The sequence below is a fragment of the Petromyzon marinus genome, unplaced genomic scaffold (genome assembly GCF_048934315.1).
Source record: "Petromyzon marinus isolate PM22_M1 ecotype Great Lakes invasive population unplaced genomic scaffold, UKy_Petmar_22M1.pri1.0 PM_G_Scaffold_4, whole genome shotgun sequence".
NCBI classification, from domain to species: Eukaryota; Metazoa; Chordata; class Hyperoartia; order Petromyzontiformes; family Petromyzontidae; genus Petromyzon; species Petromyzon marinus.
This window is the reverse complement of record NW_027422983.1, coordinates 7,213,731-7,234,249: the sequence shown is the minus strand read 5'-3', so window position 1 is coordinate 7,234,249 and position 20,519 is coordinate 7,213,731. Positions and strand designations below refer to the sequence as shown.

General features: G+C 51.6%; 1 protein-coding gene across 1 annotated transcript; it reads right to left on the bottom strand.

The window, feature by feature from the left end:
* Positions 1-3,001: 3,001 nt before the first annotated feature.
* On the bottom strand, positions 3,002-16,498 carry LOC142916539 (mutS protein homolog 4-like). Its single transcript, XM_076061661.1, has 10 exons — positions 16,259-16,498; positions 14,651-14,902; positions 13,389-13,585; positions 11,113-11,220; positions 9,938-10,053; positions 9,215-9,388; positions 7,629-7,798; positions 6,430-6,497; positions 5,632-5,706; positions 3,002-3,085 (listed from the first exon to the last, which is right to left on the bottom strand). The coding sequence occupies exons 1-10, from the start codon at positions 16,494-16,496 to the stop codon at positions 3,017-3,019; spliced, it is 1,467 nt and encodes a 488-aa protein (XP_075917776.1). The 5' UTR covers positions 16,497-16,498; the 3' UTR covers positions 3,002-3,016.
* Between the last annotated feature and the right edge of the window lie 4,021 nt (positions 16,499-20,519).

The following is a 20,519-nucleotide window of genomic DNA, read 5'->3' as shown; positions in this document are numbered from 1 at the left end:
AGATCATCGGCATACATTACATGGTTGAACAATCGGGAGCCATCCCTTGACCGCACCCGGGCATCGATCAGCCTCCCATTCTATCTGTACCAGATGGGAATTCCTCCGGTACAGCTACTGAAGGCTTCACGAACTACGTGGTCAAAATAGATGTTTAATAATGTGGGAGCCAGAGGACATCCCTGTCGCACCCCAAGGTGTACAGGGAATGGCTCCGACTCCCGGCCACGTAGTTTTGCCTGGGCCCGCTCACTATCATGAAGGTCCTTAATGATCATGAGCAGAGGGTCAGGGACTTCGAAAGCACGAAGAACAACCCAGAGCCCAGGCCTACTGATGGTGTCATAGGCCTTGACCAGGTCAATAAAGCGGAGATGTAGGTCTTGTTGGAATTCCCTACACCTATACTATACTGTAGACAGAAAATATGACATGTTGCAGGAACGCCTTTTCCTGAAACCGCATTGGGGTTCCGCATGCCTCTCCTAAGCGTGCCTTGAAAGGCGATGTTGAATAATCCTTGCCAGGACCTTTCCCGGCACACTGAGGAGTGAGATACCCCTGTAGTTGTTACAGTCTGTGCGGTCCCCTTACTACAAAGAGGGGGACCACCAGGGCATTCTTCCAATCCTGCGGAACCCATCCAGTGGTCCAGACTGTTGTTATGATGTCATGTAGGGCAGTTTGTGAACAAACGCCACCCTCCCTCAGCATTTTGCTTGGGAGATCGTCTCTGCCCGGTGCCTTTCCTGGTCTCAGACTCTGGATCGCCTTCAGTACTTCCTCAACAGATGGCACCTCAGCCAGCTACTCACAGGGGGTGACTTCTTCCAATATTTGAGGCACCGCAGCCTCAGTAGTGTCATCCCCACTTTGGCCCACGATGTTTTCCAGGTTGAGGGATTTTCCCTCCCCCAGGACCTCACAGAAATGCTCAGCAGATATGCAAACCTGTTCCTCGGGGTCGGAGATCGGATCACTGTTCTTTCCCCTAATGATGGTAATAGGTGTGGCGCTGCTGGTTATATTTTTTATGGAGTTAAAGAGCGATTTGTGATCGCGGGCCATTGAGGCAGACTCCATCTCCTCAGCAACCCGCGACCACCACCCATCCTTGCAGCGCCTCACGGCTCTCCAAACCTCCGAGCGAAGGTTGCGGTAAGCCTCCTCATTCTCCGACGTGGGATGCTGTAGGCTATGAGAGTGGGCCTGTCGCTTTTTCTCAGCCAGCCTGAACACCTCCTCTGTCAGCCAAGGTCTCTGGGGAGGTCTGGACCGTGTACCCAAAGCAGCCATTGCAGCTGCATGAGCCACAGTCCTAAATCTCGCCCATTGTCCCTCGACATCAGGAGGAGTGGGGGACGATGCCAACCCCAGCCGCACTGAGACCAGGCCACTATGAGTTTGAATGGGGTCCTGGGTGTACACCCACTACCGGAGTGGAAGAATGGCAGGCGCATCTTACAGATGACTAGTCAATGGTCAGTGGGCAGATCAGTACCATGGAAGGTCCTGGTGTCAAGGACATGGGCCCGCATCCGCTGTTCCGTCACTATAACATCCAGTAGATGGCCTTGCTTAGACCTGGCATGCATCCATGATGTTGTGTGGATGCGCCGATGCCGGAACAGCGTGTTGGTAATTATAAGCCCATGGGCTGCACAAAAATCTAGCTGCCTCCTGCCGTTGTTATTGAACGGATCTGGCTCATGCCTTCCAATCACTCCAGACCAGGTGCCAGCATCATGACCAACTCGGGCATTGAAGTCACCCAACAAGATGACTCTATCCCGAGGGTCCACTTTAGCTAGCACCTGTGACAGGAGGTTATAGGAGGCATCTGACTCATCGGCCTTGCCTACATCCCTCCACGGATGTTCATCTTCGGTGGGGGCATAAGTAACCACGACCACTACTCCTCACCTCCGGTTGATGGGAAGGCGAGCCCAAAGTAGCCTGGGGACTACAGCTTCCCACACCTTACCACCACGCTCCCACGCCCCCTTCATTCTTTTGTTTAGAAGAAGAGCCACTCCCTGTTGTTTGGCAGTCTCCTCCCCTGAGTAGAAGACTGTCCACCCCTCACAGTGGCAGGAGCCAGAGCCGGTCCACCGGACCTCCTGATTACAACAGAGATCCAGGCGGTACCGGTCCAGCTCCCAACAGAGAAGTGGCAACCTCTCCTCCGCAGTGAGCATTCGAACATTCTACGAGGCCATCCGTAGTGGCTTTTCGTTGTTAAAGGAGGAGCCCCGAGGGGAAGGATTCAGTCTCCTGACTCCGCCAAATAGTGTTTGGCCAGGAGACGTCATAGATGCCTATCCCCCCGGGGCCTCTGGCACAAGCTTATTAATTACATTTTTCATTCATGGTTTGGTGATAATTAATTGAACGTGGATGGGTTACCAGCCCCTCGCACCCATCCAGAGCCCCCAATTGGCCGCTGTGGTGGCTACAAACGTCATGAAGGGAAAAGCCAAAAATCTAAATAGGCACCTCCCCCCATGGCACTGCCCACCACAGCGTTGCCATCCAGCACCAAAGAGGAGGTAGGGGGTTGTTTTTGCCACCGTCACAACCCCCACCATCACCACCATCACCCTCACTACCGTCACCACCACCACCATCACCACCACCCCCACCACCACCCACACCACCACCCCCACTACCACCACCGTCACCACCGTCACCACCGTCACCACCACCCCCACCACCACCCCCACCACCAGCACCACCACTACCACCGTCACCACCATCACCCCCACCACCACCACCACCCCCACCACCACCCACACCACCACCCCCACCTCCACCCCCACCACCACCACCACTGTCACCACCCCCACCATCACCACCACCTCCTCCACCACCCCCACCCACACCACCACCTCTTCCTCCACCACCATCACAAACCACCACCACCCCCACCACCACCCACACCCCCACCACCGTCACCACAGTCACCACCATCACCACCACCACCACCCCCACCACCACCACCAGCCTGGTCTCCTCGTCACCTGCAGTCCAACAGGGAGCTCTGGTAGGCTGTCAGCAGTGGAGTCTTGCAGGGGCTAAGCGCTCGCTGGGAACACAGCAGGGGAGAGATAGGTGAGGGTGACACCTGCACCTGTCACTCACCACTCACCACCTCACCACTCAACTCACCTCACCCTTCACTCAACACTCACCCACCCCTCACCAACCCCTCACCTCACCACTCACCACCTCACCACTCACCACCTCACCACTCACCACCTCACCACTCACCCCACCACCCACCTCACCACGCACCACCTCACCACTCTCCTCACCACTCAACTCACCTCACCCTTCACTCAACACTCACCCACCCCTCACCAACCCCTCACCTCACCACTCACCACCTCACCACTCACCTCACCACCCACCTCACCACTCACCTCACCACGCACCTCACCACTCACCTCACCACTCACCTCACCACTCACCTCACCACCCACCTCACCACTCACCTCACTACTCACCTCACCACTCACCTCACCACCCAACTCACCACGCACCACCTCACCACTCACCTCACCACCCAACTCACCACGCACCACCTCACCACCCAACTCACCACGCACCACCTGACCACTCAACTCACCTCACCCTTCACTCAACACTCACCCACCCCTCACCAACCCCTCACCGCACCACTCACCTCACCTGCCACTCACCCTACCTGTGGGTGTTGTGGAGGCACCCCCAGTGGCAGCTGTCTCTGTGTGTGAGTCTGCTGTTGCCTAGGGGCACCCCCAGTGGCAGCTGTCTCTGTGTGTGTCTGCTGTGGCCTAGGGGCACCCCCAGTGGCAGCTGTCTCTGTGTGTGAGTCTGCTGCTGCCTAGGGGCACCCCCAGTGGCAGCTGTCTCTGTGTGTGAGTCTGCTGTGGCTTAGGGGCACCCCCAGTGGCAGCTGTCTCTGTGTGTGAGTCTGCTGTTGCCAGGGGCACCCCCAGTGGCAGCTTAATGATAATGATAGTGATGATAGTGATGATAGGGATTAACGATAATTAGTGATGACAGTGATTAATAATAATTAGTGATGATAGTGATTAACAATAATTAGTGATGATAGTGATTAACAATAATTAGTGATGATAGTGATTAACAATAATTAGTGATGATAGTGATTAACAATAATTAGTGATGATAGTGATTAACAATAATTTGTGATGACAGTGATTAATAATAATAATTAGTGATGATAGTGATCAACAATAATTAGTGATGATAGTGATCAACAATAATTAGTGATGATAGTGATTAACAATAATTCGTGATGATAGTGATTAACAATAATTAGTGATGACAGTGATCAATAATAATTAGTGATGATAGTGATCAACAATAATTAGTGATGACAGTGATCAACAATAATTAGTGATGATAGTGATTAACAATAATTAGTGATGATAGTGATTAACAATAATTAGTGATGATAGTGATTAATAATAATTAGTGATGATAGTGATTAACAATAATTAGTGATGATAGTGATTAATAATAATTAGTGATGATAGTGATTAATAATAATTAGTGATGATGGTGATCAACAATAATTAGTGATGATAGTGATTAATAATAATTAGTGATGATGGTGATCAACAATAATTAGTGATGACAGTGATCAATAATAATTAGTGATGATAGTGATTAACAATAATTAGTGATGATAGTGATTAATGATAATTAGTGATGATAGTGATCAACAATAATTAGTGGTGATAGTGATCAATAATAATTAGTGATGATAGTGATTAACAATCATTAGTGATGATAGTGATTAATGATAATTAGTGATGATAGTGATTAACGATAATTAGTGATGACAGTGATTAACAATAATTAGTGATGATAGTGATTAACAATAATTAGTGATGACAGTGATTAATAATAATTAGTGATGATAGTGATTAATAATAATTTGTGATGACAGTGATTAACGATTAGTGATGATAGTGATTAATAATAATTAGTGATGATAGTGATTAACAATAATTAGTGATGACAGTGATCAATAATAATTAGGGATGATAGTGATTAATAATAATTAGTGATGATAGTGATCAACAATAATTAGTAATGATAGTGATTAACAATAATTAGTGATGATAGTGATTAACAATAATTAGTGATGATAGTGATTAACAATAATTAGTGATGATAGTGATTAATAATAATTGGTGATGATAGTGATTAACAATAATTAGTGATGACAGTGATCAATAATAATTTGTGATGATAGTGATTAACAATAATTAGTGATGATAGTGATTAATAATAATTAGTGATGATAGTGATTAACAATAATTAGTGATGATAGTGATTAACAATAATTAGTGATGATAGTGATTAGCGATAATTAGTGATGATGGGTGATCAACAATAATTAGTGATGACAGTGATCAATAATAATTAGTGATGACAGTGATCAACAATAATTAGCGATGATAGTGATTAACAATAATTAGTGATGATAGTGATTAACAATAATTAGTGATGATAGTGATTAACAATAATTAGTGATGACAGTGATTAATGATAACTAGTGATCATAGCGATGAACAATAATTAGTGATGACAGTGATCTTGGGCAGGCGATGTAACCTGCAGTGGAGACACCAACTCCAGGACATGCTTGAGGTGGATGGCGTAGTTGATCTTAGACTCAGCAGTTCTCAACTGGAACAGGGTAGATGGATAGACAGATACATAGATAGATACATTTTGATTTAAAGCTTTCGTGACTGCAGGGATTAATATTCTTGGTTCTTTCGGTAAAGTCACCACGTAGAAAGGGAAACTATAAAATAATAAAAATATAAAACAATAAAATTATCACGAAGTTTCGACTGCAACACGAGCAATCATCATCAAGGTGTGAAAACCACAGCAAGAAAATGTTATTCTTTTATATTTATATTATTTCCCTTCTACGTGACTTTACCGAATATAGATAGATACATGTAGAGATAAATATAGACAAATAAATAGATCACTAAATAGCCTCTCTCTCTACATCACGGGTGGGGAACCTTTTTTCTACCAAGGGCCATTTGGATATTTACAACATCATTCGCGGGCCATACAAAATTGATCAACTTAAAAATTAGCCCGTTATATCTGGTCAAACGTTTAATTAACTCGCCCCTAATGTGATGGCCTGGAACTGCTTCTCTTTGGCGAGGCGTTTGGTGATGTTAGCCGGTATTGATGATGTTGTTGCTACTCACAACTGCTCTTCCAGGATTGCTCTACCTAGATTTATTGAATTTCGAGTCCCGCCTGCGGTTGCCTTGGCAGGGCCAGAGGCTGGACGTTCCCCACCCCTGTTTAACGTGATGAAGGGGTACTGTGTGGTGCTGAGCGAGGTGATGCTGATGATGATTAAAGTGATCATCTCACCGTCTCTGTCTTAGGGATTTGAATCAGCATTGAGAGCAGGTGGTCTACATCCAGAAACTGACTGATAGCTGCACACACATACACACAGACATCACACATATACACACAGACACACACACACAGACATACACAACAACAACAACCGCCATTCGCCACTAAGTGGCGGTGACGTCACCACGACGCTTGTGCCAGGCCATGTGCACCTTGAGGCCACGTGAAGTGTCGAACGCCCACCGGCAGGAGGTCACGGGGCAGACCCAGGTGCCACGGGTCGACTGACTGAGATGACTGGCTGATGCACCACCTGTGCCCCCTACTGTGCCAACCTGCTGTGCTTTAGCCACCCGGCGCTCCGCTCATTGTTGTGAGCGTCGCTCCTCCGCCCTCCGTTGTTGTTGGAGGGCGACTGCCTCCAACTGCCCAGTAGCGTCCTTCACGAGCCTCCTCCACAGAGGCCGATCTTGACACCGCTGGTACCAGTCATCGGCAAGTCCACTCAGCTCCACGTCCTCCTGTACCACATCACTCCATCTCTTATCTAGCACAAGCAGCATCCGTTTAGCCCCCTCGATCCGGCCGAACAAAATCTGTTTGGGCATGTGGTGATTGGGCATGCGGGCTACATGGCCCAGCCAACGCAGTCTTGCCTGCCGGAGGAGCTCACCGATGGGACTTTGTCCAGATTTTTCGAGGATTTGTGAGCTCCTTACACAATCCAGCCTGGTTAAACCCAGGATTGATCGTAGGCAGGCCAGCCTAAATATTTCTAACCGGCGAAGATGTTCCATTTGGGGGGTCCACGTTTCACAAGCGTAGAGAAGGGAGGGAAGACCCAAAGCTTCGTGCGGAGCGACAGACCAGGTAACTTCCACACAGCGTTACGCAACCGATGAAAAGACATTGCCGCTCGACTGATTCGGAGTGCGATCTTTGCTGTTAAACCAGAGCCGGTCATGAGCGCACTGCCCAGGTATGGGAAACTCTCCACTCGCTCCACAACTGCCCCATCACCCACCCACCCACTCACCCACCCACATACCCACTCACCCACCCACGCAACCACTCACTCACCCACTCAACCACCCACGCACTCACTCACCCACTCACGCACTCACTCACCCACTCACGCACCCACTCACCCGCCCACCCACATACCCACCCACCCACTCAGCCACCCACCCACCAACCCACCCACCCACCGGCCTGCACTCTATAGAAGTTGTCTTCCTGCATCAGCTCATCCACACAGTCGAGACGGCCTCTGAGCGTCTCTTCGTCCACCAGCGGCTCGTGGATGTTGGCTCTGAGCCGGCGCGCTCCTCCACGCGTCCTCGTGTAGTTGAGCACCCCGAATAGCGAGTGGGAGCTCCTGGGTGCACGCTCGCACGCACACACACACACACATGCACACACACGGGTGGAGGAGGGTCACACACACACACACACCAACACACACCCACACACACTCATACCACACTCGCACCCACACATACACGCACACACACCAACACACACACACACTACCACACTCGCACCCATACACACCCCCACACACACCAACACACACCAACACACACACTAACACACACACACCAACACAAACCACAAAACAACAACAACAACCGCCATTCGCCACTAAGTGGCGGTGACATCACCACGACGCTTGTGCCAGGCTATGTGCACCCTGAGGCCACGTGAAGTGTCGAACACCCGCTGGCAGGAGGTCACGGGGCAGACCCAGGTGCCACAGGTCGACTGACTGAGATGACTGGCTGATGCACCACCTGTGCCCCCTACTGTGGCAACCTGCTGTGCTTTAGCCACCCGGCGCTCCGCTCGTTGTTGTGAGCGTCGCTCCTCCGCCCTCCGTTGTTGTTGGAGGCCGACTGCCTCCAACTGCCCAGTAGCGTCCTTCACGAGCCTCCTACACAGAGGCCGATCTTGACACCGCTGGTACCAGTCATCGGCAAGTCCACTCAGCTCCACGTCCTCCTGTACCACATCACTCCATCTCTTCTCTAGCCCGTGCCGCACCCATTTAGCCCCCTCAATCCGGCCGAACAAAAGCTGTTTCGGCATGCGGTGGCTGGGCATGCGGGTTGCATGACCTATCCGAGGGGCCACTCTATCCCGAGGGGCCACTTTAGCCAGCACCTGTGACAGGAGGTCATAGAAGGCATCTGACTCATCGGCTTTGCCTGCATCCCTCCACGGATGTTCATCTTCGGTGGGGGCATAAGTAACCACGACCACCATTCCTCGCCTCGGGTTGATGGGAAGGCGAGCCCAAAGTAGCCTGGGGCTTACAGCTTCCCACACCTCACCGCCACGCTCCCACGCCCCCTTCATTCTTTTGTTCAAAAGAAGAACCACTCCCTGTTGTTTGGCAGTTTGCTGCCCCGAGTAGAGGACTGTCCACCCCTCATAGTGGCAGGAGCCAGAGCCGGTCCACCGGACCTCCTAAATGCCACATAGATCCAGGCGGTACCGGTCCAGCTCCCGACAGAGGAGTGGCAGGCTCTCCTCCGCAGTGAGCGTTCGAACATTCCACGTGGCCACCCGTAGTGGTTTTTCGTTGTTTCTGGAGGAGCCCCGAGGGTAGATATTCAATCTCCTGGCTCCACACACAACCACACACACCACACACACCCACACACCCACACACCCACACCACACCAACACCCACACACACACACCACACACACCAACACACACACACCAACACACAGAAGGGGGAGTGGCTATCCCCGCTAGCGAGGGAGGAGGAGGAGGAGGCATCGTCTACCGAGGGTCGTGGGAGTTGCGCAGCAGCTCCAGGTTGGCGGCCGTGGTGCCGTCGATCATGGCGGTGCGCTCACTGCCGCAGAAGGAGACGCGCACGGAGGCCGGGGCGAGCACCACGCCCTGGATGAACTCCACATACTGCAGCAGCGCCGCCAGCGAAGCCAGGCAGTAGTATCTGGGGGTGGTGGGCAGGGGCGAGGGTGAGTGGGAGGGTGAGAGGGGGGTGGGTGAGTGGATGGGTGAGTGGGTGGATGAGTGGATGGGTGAGTGGATGGGTGGGTGGGTGAGTGAGTGGGTAACCCTAACCCTAACCACTCCATCTCTTCTCTAGCCCGTACCGTGCCCGTTTAGCCCCCTCGATGCGGCCGAACAAAAGCTGTTTGGGCATGCGGTGGCTGGGCATGCGGGCTACATGGCCCAGCCAACGCAGCCTTACCTGCCGGAGGAGCTCACCGGTGAGCTCCTCACCCACTCACCCACACACTCACCCATAGACCCACACACTCACCCACACACTCACCCACACACTCACCCACACACTCACCCACACAATCACCCACAAACTCACCCACTCACCCACATACCCACACACTCACCCACACACTCACTCACCCACTCACCCACCCACTCACCCACCCACACACACACCCATAGACCCACACACTCACTCACCCACCCACTCACCCACACACACCCACACACTCACCCACACACACCCACTCACTTCCCCTGCACGTCCATGAGCACGGTGGCCATGTGGGGCACGCAGAGCCTTCGCACGGCGTCCATGCCCCGCTCCTCGTTGAAGTATTTCCTCAGCACCGTGGTCACGTGGGCCTCCTGCACACGCACTCACCACGAGGTGGCAGCACCCACTGTGGTGCGTCTGTGGGTCTCTGTGTGATGAGTCTATCGGTCTCTGTGTGGTGAGTCTATGGGTCTCTGTGTGGTGAGTCTGTGGGTCTCTGTGTGATGAGTCTATGGGTCTCTGTGTGATGAGTCTATGGGTCTCTGCGTGATGAGTCTATGGGTCTCTGCGTGATGAGTCTATAGGTCTCTGTGTGGTCTGTGGGTCTCTGTGTGGTGAGTCTATAGGTCTGTATGTGATGAGTCTATGGGTCTCTGCGTGGTGAGTCTATGGGTCTCTGTGTGATGCGTCTGTGGGTCTCTGTGTGGTGAGTCTATGGGTCTGTATGTGATGAGTCTATGGGTCTCTGCGTGGTGAGTCTATGGGACTCTATGTGGTGAGTCTATGGGTCTCTGTGTGGTGAGTCTATGGGTCTCTGTGTGGTGAGTCTAGGAGTCTCTGTGTGATGAGTCTATGGCTCTCTGTGTGATGAGTCTATGGGTCTCTGTGTGATGAGTCTATAGGTCTCTTTGTGATGAGTCTATGGGTCTCTGCAGGATGAGTCTATGGGTCTCTGTGTGGTGAGTCTATGGGTCTCTGTGTGGTGAGTCTATGGCTCTCTGTGTGATGAGTCTATGGGTCTCTGCGTGATGAGTCTATGGGTCTCTGTGTGGTGAGTCTATGGGTCTCTGTGTGGTGAGTCTATGGCTCTCTGTGTGATGAGTCTATGGGTCTCTGTGTGATGAGTCTATGGGTCTGTATGTGATGAGTCTATGGGTCTCTGCGTGATGAGTCTAGGAGTCTCCGTGTGCTGAGTCTATAGGTCTCTGTGTGATGAGTCTATGGGTCTCTGTGTGATGAGTCTATGGGTCTCTGTGTGATGAGTCTATGGCTCTCTGTGTGATGAGTCTATGGCTCTCTGTGTGATGAGTCTATGGGTCTCTGTGTGATGAGTCTATGGCTCTCTGTCTGATGAGTCTAGGAGTCTCTGTGTGATGAGTCTAGGAGTCTCCGCGTGGTGAGTAGTGGCGATGCCGTCCGTGCGTGCTCACAGGGAAGTAGTCCCTCAGCAGGGTGAACATTTTGCTGGCGTTTGGGTTGCAGGCCGTGTGGGGCATCACCACCTCCAGTGGGCGTAGCACCTGCAGCTTGGTGATCGCCTGAACAAGCAGCAGCAGCAGCAGCGCCAGCAACGAGAACAACAGGCTGAGGTGCAGCAGGAGGAAGTCACGGGACAGACCCAGGTGCAGTGGGTTGACTGCTGTGCCAGGCTAGGTGCGCCAGGAGGAGGTCACGGGACAGACCCAGGTGCAGTGGGTTGACTGCTGTGCCAGGCTAGGTGCACCAGGAGGAGGTCACGGGGCAGGCCCAGGTGCAGTGGGTTGACTGCTGTGCCAGGCTAGGTGCACCAGGAGGAGGTCACGGGACAGGCCCAGGTGCAGTGGGTTGACTGCTGTGCCAGGCTAGGTGCACCAGGAGGAGGTCACGGGACAGACCCAGGTGCAGTGGGTTGACTGCTGTGCCAGGCTAGGTGCACCAGGAGGAGGTCACGGGACAGACCCAGGTGCAGTGCGTTGACTCCTGTGCCAGGCTAGGTGCACCAGGAGGAGGTCACGGGACAGATCCAGGTGCAGTGCGTTGACTCCTGTGCCAGGCTAGGTGCACCAGCAGGAGGTCACGGGACAGACCCAGGTGCAGTGGATTGACTGCTGTGCCAGGCTAGGTGCACCAGGAGGAGCTCACGGGACAGACCCAGGTGCAGTGCGTTGACTCCTGTGCCAGGCTAGGTGCACCAGGAGGAGGTCACGGGACAGACCCAGGTGCAGTGGGTTGACTGCTGTGCCAGGCTAGGTGCACCAGGAGGAGGTCACGGGACAGACCCAGGTGCAGTGGGTTGACTGCTGTGCCAGGCTAGGTGCACCAGGAGGAGGTCACGGGACAGACCCAGGTGCAGTGGGTTGACTGCTGTGCCAGGCTAGGTGCACCAGGAGGAGCTCACGGGACAGACCCAGGTGCAGTGCGTTGACTCCTGTGCCAGGCTAGGTGCACCAGGAGGAGGTCACGGGACAGACCCAGGTGCAGTGGGTTGACTGCTGTGCCAGGCTAGGTGCACCAGGAGGAGGTAACGGGACAGACCCAGGTGCAGTGGGTTGACTGCTGTGCCAGGCTAGGTGCACCAGGAGGAGGTCACGGGACAGACACAGGTGCAGTGGGTTGACTGCTGTGCCAAGCTAGGTGCATGAGGTAAGATAAAATAAAAAAAACTAGTGTTTAATAGTTTAAGACTAACCTAACCTGTCAATGTATATATACTGCATACCGTCAGAATAACGACACGCACACATTGGCACGTAGCTACTTACGTGGCTACGGGGCCCCGCACTTTCAAGGGCCCTGCGCTAAACGCTTTCAAGCGATCAATTCCGGTTCGGTGATTCCGCTCTCTTACCAGAGTACGAAACCGCCCTTCAGCTTTTACGAACGGCCGAGTGTGTTGAAGGTTCAGTTTCAGTTTTCAGTTTATTTTGGGTATAGTCCTGTGAGCCATCCGGCTCTTGAATCGGAGTGCAACCGCAACAAACCAACAAAAACACGAGCAAGAAAAGCATCAAATTTTGACTTAAAGCTTCCGTGACTGCAGTGGTTCATATTCTTAGCTCTTTCGGTAAAGTCACGTTAAAGGGAAATAATAAAATAATAAGCACAGAGACAATTTAAACCGAGAAGATGGATTCTGGCTTAGCAATCATTGGAAGGATTTGATAAACCATTTCAGGTCTTAATTGATTGTTCACGCTTACGGTGGCATTTAGACAGCATACATTAATTTTTCGTCTCCCCCCTCCTCTTTTCAGAACATAGATGGACTCGTCCTTCTAAATAAACTGTCAAATCGCTGCCCGTGGTGCTAACGTTTTATAAATAAATAAATGCACCCTTTAAAAATAAATACATAAATGCAAACCGACACACCTGATGACGACTGTTTGTGTTATGGTCGAAACGTCGTGAGAATTTTTATTGTTTTATATATATTTTATTATTTTATTGTTTCCCTTCAACGCGACTTTACCGAAAGAGCTAGGAATATTAATTACTGCAGTCACGAAAGCTTTAAATCAAAACAACCACAGCCACAAGCAAACTTAGGTTAGAAATGCGTCGCATTATCCGGCCGTACGGCAAGTGACAAAAATGACAATCGCTATACCGCACAGGTGAAGAATGTGCGTGTTTTAGTTTTTAATTCAGGGCCCGCTTCATAACACGCACTGCACGGGGGGGGGGGGCCCTTTATGTTCATGCACGGAGAGAGAAGGAGGCTGACCTTGACGTAGGGCTGGCTGTCGGGGAACTGACACAGGACCAGCTCGGGGCAGCGCAGGTCGATGCTGGCCAGGCCGACCTCGCCCCGAGCGATACCTCGGCCCTCTGCCAACGCCACCACCACCGACCTCGCCTCCACCTCCTCCTCCTCGTCGTCGTCGCCGGCGTCGGCGTCGTCAGTCGTGGAGAACGAGGTCGCTGCGGGGCCACAAGAGAGACGGGGTGCTGCCTCCTGTCGTGAGTCGATGAACGGTGGTGAGTCTACGGGTCTCTGTGTGAGTCTACGGGTCTCTGTGTGAGTCTACGGGGCTCTGTGTGTGAGTCTACGGGTCTCTGTGTGAGTCTATGGGTCTCTGTGTGAGTCTACGGGTCTCTGTGTGAGTCTACGGGGCTCTGTGTGTGAGTCTACGGGTCTCTGTGTGAGTCTATGGGTCTCTGTGTGTGAGTCTACGGGTCTCTGTCTGAGTCTATGGGTTTTTGTGTCAGTCTATGGGTCTCTGTGTGAGTCTATGGGTCTCTGTGTGATTCTACGGGTCTCTGTGTGAGTCTATGGGTCTCTGTGTGAGTCTACGGGTCTCTGTGTGAGTCTATGGGTCTCTGTGTGAGTCTACGGGTCTCTGTGTGAGTCTATGGGTCTCTGTGTGAGTCTACGGGTCTCTGTGTGAGTCTATGAAGGGTGGTGAGTCTATGGGTCTCTGTGTGAGTCTATGGGTCTCTGTGTGAGTTTACGGGTCTCTGTGTGAGTCTATGTGTCTCTGTGTGAGTCTATGGGTCTCTGTGCGAGTCTACGGGTCTCTGTGTGAGTCTATGAAGGGTGGTGAGTCTATGGGTCTCTGTGTGAGTATATGGGTCTCTGTGTGAGTTTACGGGTCTCTGTGTGAGTCTATGTGTCTCTGTGTGAGTCTATGGGTCTCTGTGCGAGTCTACGGGTCTCTGTGTGAGTCTATGAAGGGTGGTGAGTCTATGGGTTTCTGTGTGAGTCTGTGGGTCTCTGTGTGAGTCTATGGGTTTCTGTGTGAGTCTATGGGTCTCTGTGTGAGTCTACAGGTCTCTGTGTGAGTCTATGGGTTTCTGTGTGAGTCTATGGGTCTCTGTGTGAGTCTATGGGTCTCTGTGCGAGTCTACGGGTCTCTGTGTGAGTCTATGAAGGGTGGTGAGTCTATGGGTCTCTGTGTGAGTCTATGGGTCTCTGTGTGAGTTTACGGGTCTCTGTGTGAGTCTACGGGTCTCTGTGTGAGTCTACGGGACTCTGTGTGAGTCTACCGGTGGACGTGGTGGCCCTGCTGCTGCTGCCGGGCGCATGCCTCTGGCGTTGCCGCCGCGAGCTGCCCGGCGCTGCACGGAACCGGGAAGCGGGGAGGGGCACCCGCGGGGCCCAGGAGGAGAAGCCTGGCATCACCACGGTGGGAGCATCACCGCAGCCGCCACCGCCACCACCGCCGCCGCGGGCCCTGCCGCCGCCGCTGGTGGTTGTGGCGGTGTCGGCGTTGCCGCTCCGGTCGGCCCAACCCGACTCTGGGAACAAGAGAAACGGGGGGGCGGCGGACGGAGACTTAATTAAAGCGATCCGTTTTCTTTGAGGCTTCTCACGCTCTCGGCCCTGTTCTAACGTGGCACGTGGGGAGTGCGATGGCGTCCCCAGTGGACGCGGGCACCAGAAGACCGACATCGTTCAAGAGAGAGGCTTCACCAAAAACAGAAGCGAGAGAGCTTGCATACTTCGACAGCTGGCGAGGAACGACGCCTCCCTCTCGTCTCCCACCCACCAACCCCAGCGAGGTCTTCTGCAAAAATCCTGTTCGGCAGGATTAACGGTGCTCCCCTTTGACAAGACCCTAGCGGAGGGTGCGAGCTGATTTTTGAAAGGGGGGGGGGGGGGTGGAGAGGCTGCGTAGGGCCACACATTCGCTCGACGCAATATCACAGAACGGTGCCCGGAATGGAAAGCCGTGGGCTTGTTGGGGCCTTAACGCTCCGCAGGGAGCAGAGAGCAGCGAGATGCAATCTGTTCCTTAAAACTGCCGTGACCGCAGGAATTCGTGTTGTTGAGTTATTTCGGCAAAAACTCACGTAGGTACGAAAACATTTTAATGGATCACGACGTTTGGATCGCGACACAAGCAACCGTCACCAGGTGTGAAACGAACACAGAAGGTGGACCGCCGACGTAGGAGCTGACGTAGGAGCAGTCCACGTGACCTCACCGAAAGAACCAAAGGATAAGGAGCAAGAGGATCCAAAGTACGGTAATCCGTCAACATCAAAATAATCCGCGGAGAGGCGTCATCCCCCTCAGGGGCGGAGCCAGGATTTTCAGCCCGGGGTGACATTCAACAAATGTTAACTTCAAAAATGATTAGAGATTTCGATTTAAAGCTTTCGTGACTGCAAGGATTCATCTTCTTTGGTTCTTGCGGTAAAGTCACCACGTAGAATGAGAATAAAATAATAAAACAATAAAATTCTCACGAAGTTTCGGCCACAACACAAGTGGCTTTCTTCAGGTTTAAAGGGACAGACCTGTTTGGACGACAGGTGGCCTGAAGAAGGCCACCTGCGTTGCGGCCGAAATGTCGTGAGAATTTTATTGTTTTATTTTATTATTTTATTCTCATTCTACGTGGTGGTGACTTTACCGAAAGAACCAAAGAAGATGATTAGAGAGTCAGGCTTGTTGAACCAGACGCCATCGGTTTGGCGACACGCTCTGACGGTGCAGTTACACGAAGTCCGCCAGACCAAGTGTCGTGCACTTACACGCACAATGTTTCAGATTTTTCGATTTTTTTTCAGGGGTGACAATTGTCTAACCCTGTCACCCCCCCCGCCCCCTGGCTCCGCCGCTGATTGCCCTCCTGCACTCTCTCCGACCTTGCATCCTGGAGTGGCGTGCCGCGGGCGTGGAGCTGAGCAAAGACGAGGAGGCGGAGGAGGTGGTGGTGCTGTGTAGCTTGGCTCTGGTCTTTGTGCGCCGGGGAGGAGAATCCAGCAGTAGGCCAAACGAGTACTTGGGACCCTTCGTGGACATCCTGCAACCAAGCCTGGGGGTGAGCGAGATGTTGACTACCTCACCTGGTATACAGCAAGACGTCGTGTGTTCCACCACCATCATCATCACGGTGGCTAGGAGATGTTGACTACCTCGCCTGGTATACAGCAGGAGGTTGTGGGTTCCACCATCATCATCATCACGGTGGCTAGGAGATGTTGACTACCTCGCCTGGTATACAGCAGGAGGTCGTGGGTTCCACCACCAACATCATCATCACGGTGGCTAGGAGATGTTGACTACCTCACCTGGTATACAGCAGGTCGTGGGTTCCACCACCACCATCATCATCATCACGGTGGCTAGGTGATGTTAACTACCTCGCCTGGTATACAGCAGGAGGTCGTGGGTTCCACCACCACCATCATCATCACGGTGGCTAGGAGATGTTAACGTCTGAGCCTGGCAGTGATTAGGAAGCTTGGGGAATATTCAAATCTGTGCGAGGGGCTTAACGCTGCTCAAACGATGAGGATCTGCGAGATTACCTCATCCGATTTCAAAAGAGCGGATTACCTGTCAGACACACACACAGACATCACACACACACACAAGACACACACAGACATCACACACACACACAAGACACACACAGACATCACACACACAAGACACACACACAGACATCACACACACACATCACACAAGACACACACAGACATCACACACACACAGACACACACAAGACACACACAGACATCACACGCACACAGCCATCACACACACACACAAGACACACACAGACATCACAAACACACAAGACACACACACACAAGACACACACACAGACATCACACACACAGACATCACACACACAAGACACACACACACACAGACATCACACAAGACACACACACATCACACACACATCATACACACAGACATCACACACAGACACACACAAGACACACACAGACATCACATACACACAGCCATCACACACACACAAGACACACACAGCCATCACACACACACACATCACACACACACAGACACACACAAGACACACACAGACATCACACACACACAGCCATCACACACACACACACAAGACACACACAGACATCACACACACATCACAAAAGACTCACACAGACATCACACACACATCACACACACAAGACACACACAGACATCACACGCACACAGCCATCACACACACACACACACAAGACACACACAGACATCACAAACACACAAGACACACACAGACATCACACACACAGACATCACACACACAGACATCACACACACAGACATCACACAAGACACACACAGACATCACACACACATCATACACACAGACATCACACACACACAGACACACACAAGACACACACAGACATCACATACACACAGCCATCACACACACACAAGACACACACAGACATCACACACACATCACACACACACAGACACACACAAGACACACACAGACATCACACACACACAGCCATCACACACACACACGCACAAGACACACACAGACATCACACACACATCACACACACACAGACACACATAAGACACACACAGACATCACACACACACAGCCATCACACACACACACAAGACACACACAGACATCACACACACAACACACATACAAGACACACACAGACATCACACACACAAAGACATCACACACACACGACACACACAGACATCACACACAGACATCACACACACACACACAGACATCACACACACACGACACACACACAGACATCACACACACACAGACATCACACACACATCACACAAGACACACACAGACATCACACACACAGACACACACAAGACACACACAGACATCACACACACACAGCCATCACACACACACACAATACACACACAGCCATCACACACACACACACAAAAGACTCACACAGACATCACACACACATCACACACACAAGACACACACAGACATCACACGCACACAGCCATCACACACACAAGACACACACAGACATCACAAACACACAAGACACACACACAGACATCACACACACAAGACACACAGACACACACACAGACATCACACAAGACACACACAGACATCACACACACATCATACACACAGACATCACACACACACAGACACACACAAGACACACACAGACATCACATACACACAGCCATCACACACACACAAGACACACACAGACATCACACACACACAGCCATCACACACACACACACAAGACACACATAAGACACACACAGACATCACACACACACAGCCATCACACACACACACAAGACACACACAGACATCACGCACACACAGCCATCACACACACACACACAAGACACACACACGACACACACAGACATCACACACAGACATCACACACACACACAGACATCACACACACACGACACACACACAGACATCACACACACACAGACATCACACACACATCACACAAGACACACACAGACATCACACACACAGACACACACAAGACACACACAGACATAACACACACAGCCATCACACACACACACAATACACACACAGACATCACACACACACACAAAAGACTCACACAGACATCACACACACATCACACACACAAGACACACACAGACATCACACGCACACAGCCATCACACACACAAGACACACACAGACATCACAAACACACAAGACACACACACAGACATCACACACACAGACATCACACACACAAGACACACAGACACACACACAGACATCACACAAGACACACACAGACATCACACACACATCATACACACAGACATCACACACACACAGACACACACAAGACACACACAGACATCACATACACACAGCCATCACACACACACAAGACACACACAGACATCACACACACACAGCCATCACACACACAGCCATCACACACACACAAGACACACACAGACATCACACACACAACACACACACAAGACACACACAGACATCACACATACAAAGACATCACACACACACGACACACACACAGACATCACACACAGACATCACACACACACACAGACATCACACACACACAGACATCACACACACAGACATCACACACACATCACACACACACAGACATCACACACACACAGACATCACACACACACAAGACACACACAGACATCACACACAAAGATCCCCCGTACAGCCTTAACAATCTGTAGGGGCAAGTGCTGTAAGAGAGTAGCAGCACCTATAAGGGCCGGCACTGTGGTACACAAGGGGGTGGGTGGCCAGTACCACGCCCGACCGCCTTTGTCTCCCCCAGTGGTGATGTTTACTACACACCACCACACCAGGTACTCATTTGAGGCTGAGTCGACCTAGGGGAGGCCCAGGACCGGTTCAGAGAATCGTAGCGCGGCGTAGCGCTAATCACTACACTACCGCTCCCCACATACACACACACAGACACACACACAGAGACACACACATCACACACAGAGACACACACACATCACACACAGAGACACACCCAGAGACACACACACAGAGACACACACATCACACACGGAGACACACACATCACACACAGAGACACACACAGAGACACACACACAGAGACACACACCACACACAGAGACACACACAGAGACACACACAGAGACACACACGGAGACACACACACACATCACACACAGAGACACACACCACACACAGAGACACACACACAGAGACACACACGTACACACACAGAGACACACACCACACACAGAGACACACACACGTACACACACGGACACACACGGAGACACACAGAGACATACACAGATACATACTCACATACACACAGATACACACACATACACACAGATACACATACACACACAGAGATAAATACACATACACACAGACACACAGATACACACACTATTACACTATTCAACTACAGACGAGAGACCTTCTGCAGTGATCTGTCAGTGCAGGAGCGGAGCTGCTGTGAGGCGAGGCGCTTGGAGCTCTCTGATTGGTCCAAGCGGCGACTTGGAGCCAATCAGATTTGGTTCCTCCCTAGCCACGTGACGCGGGATTTTTTTTTTCCCGCAAAATTTTTGAGGCTCCTCCTCGGCCAG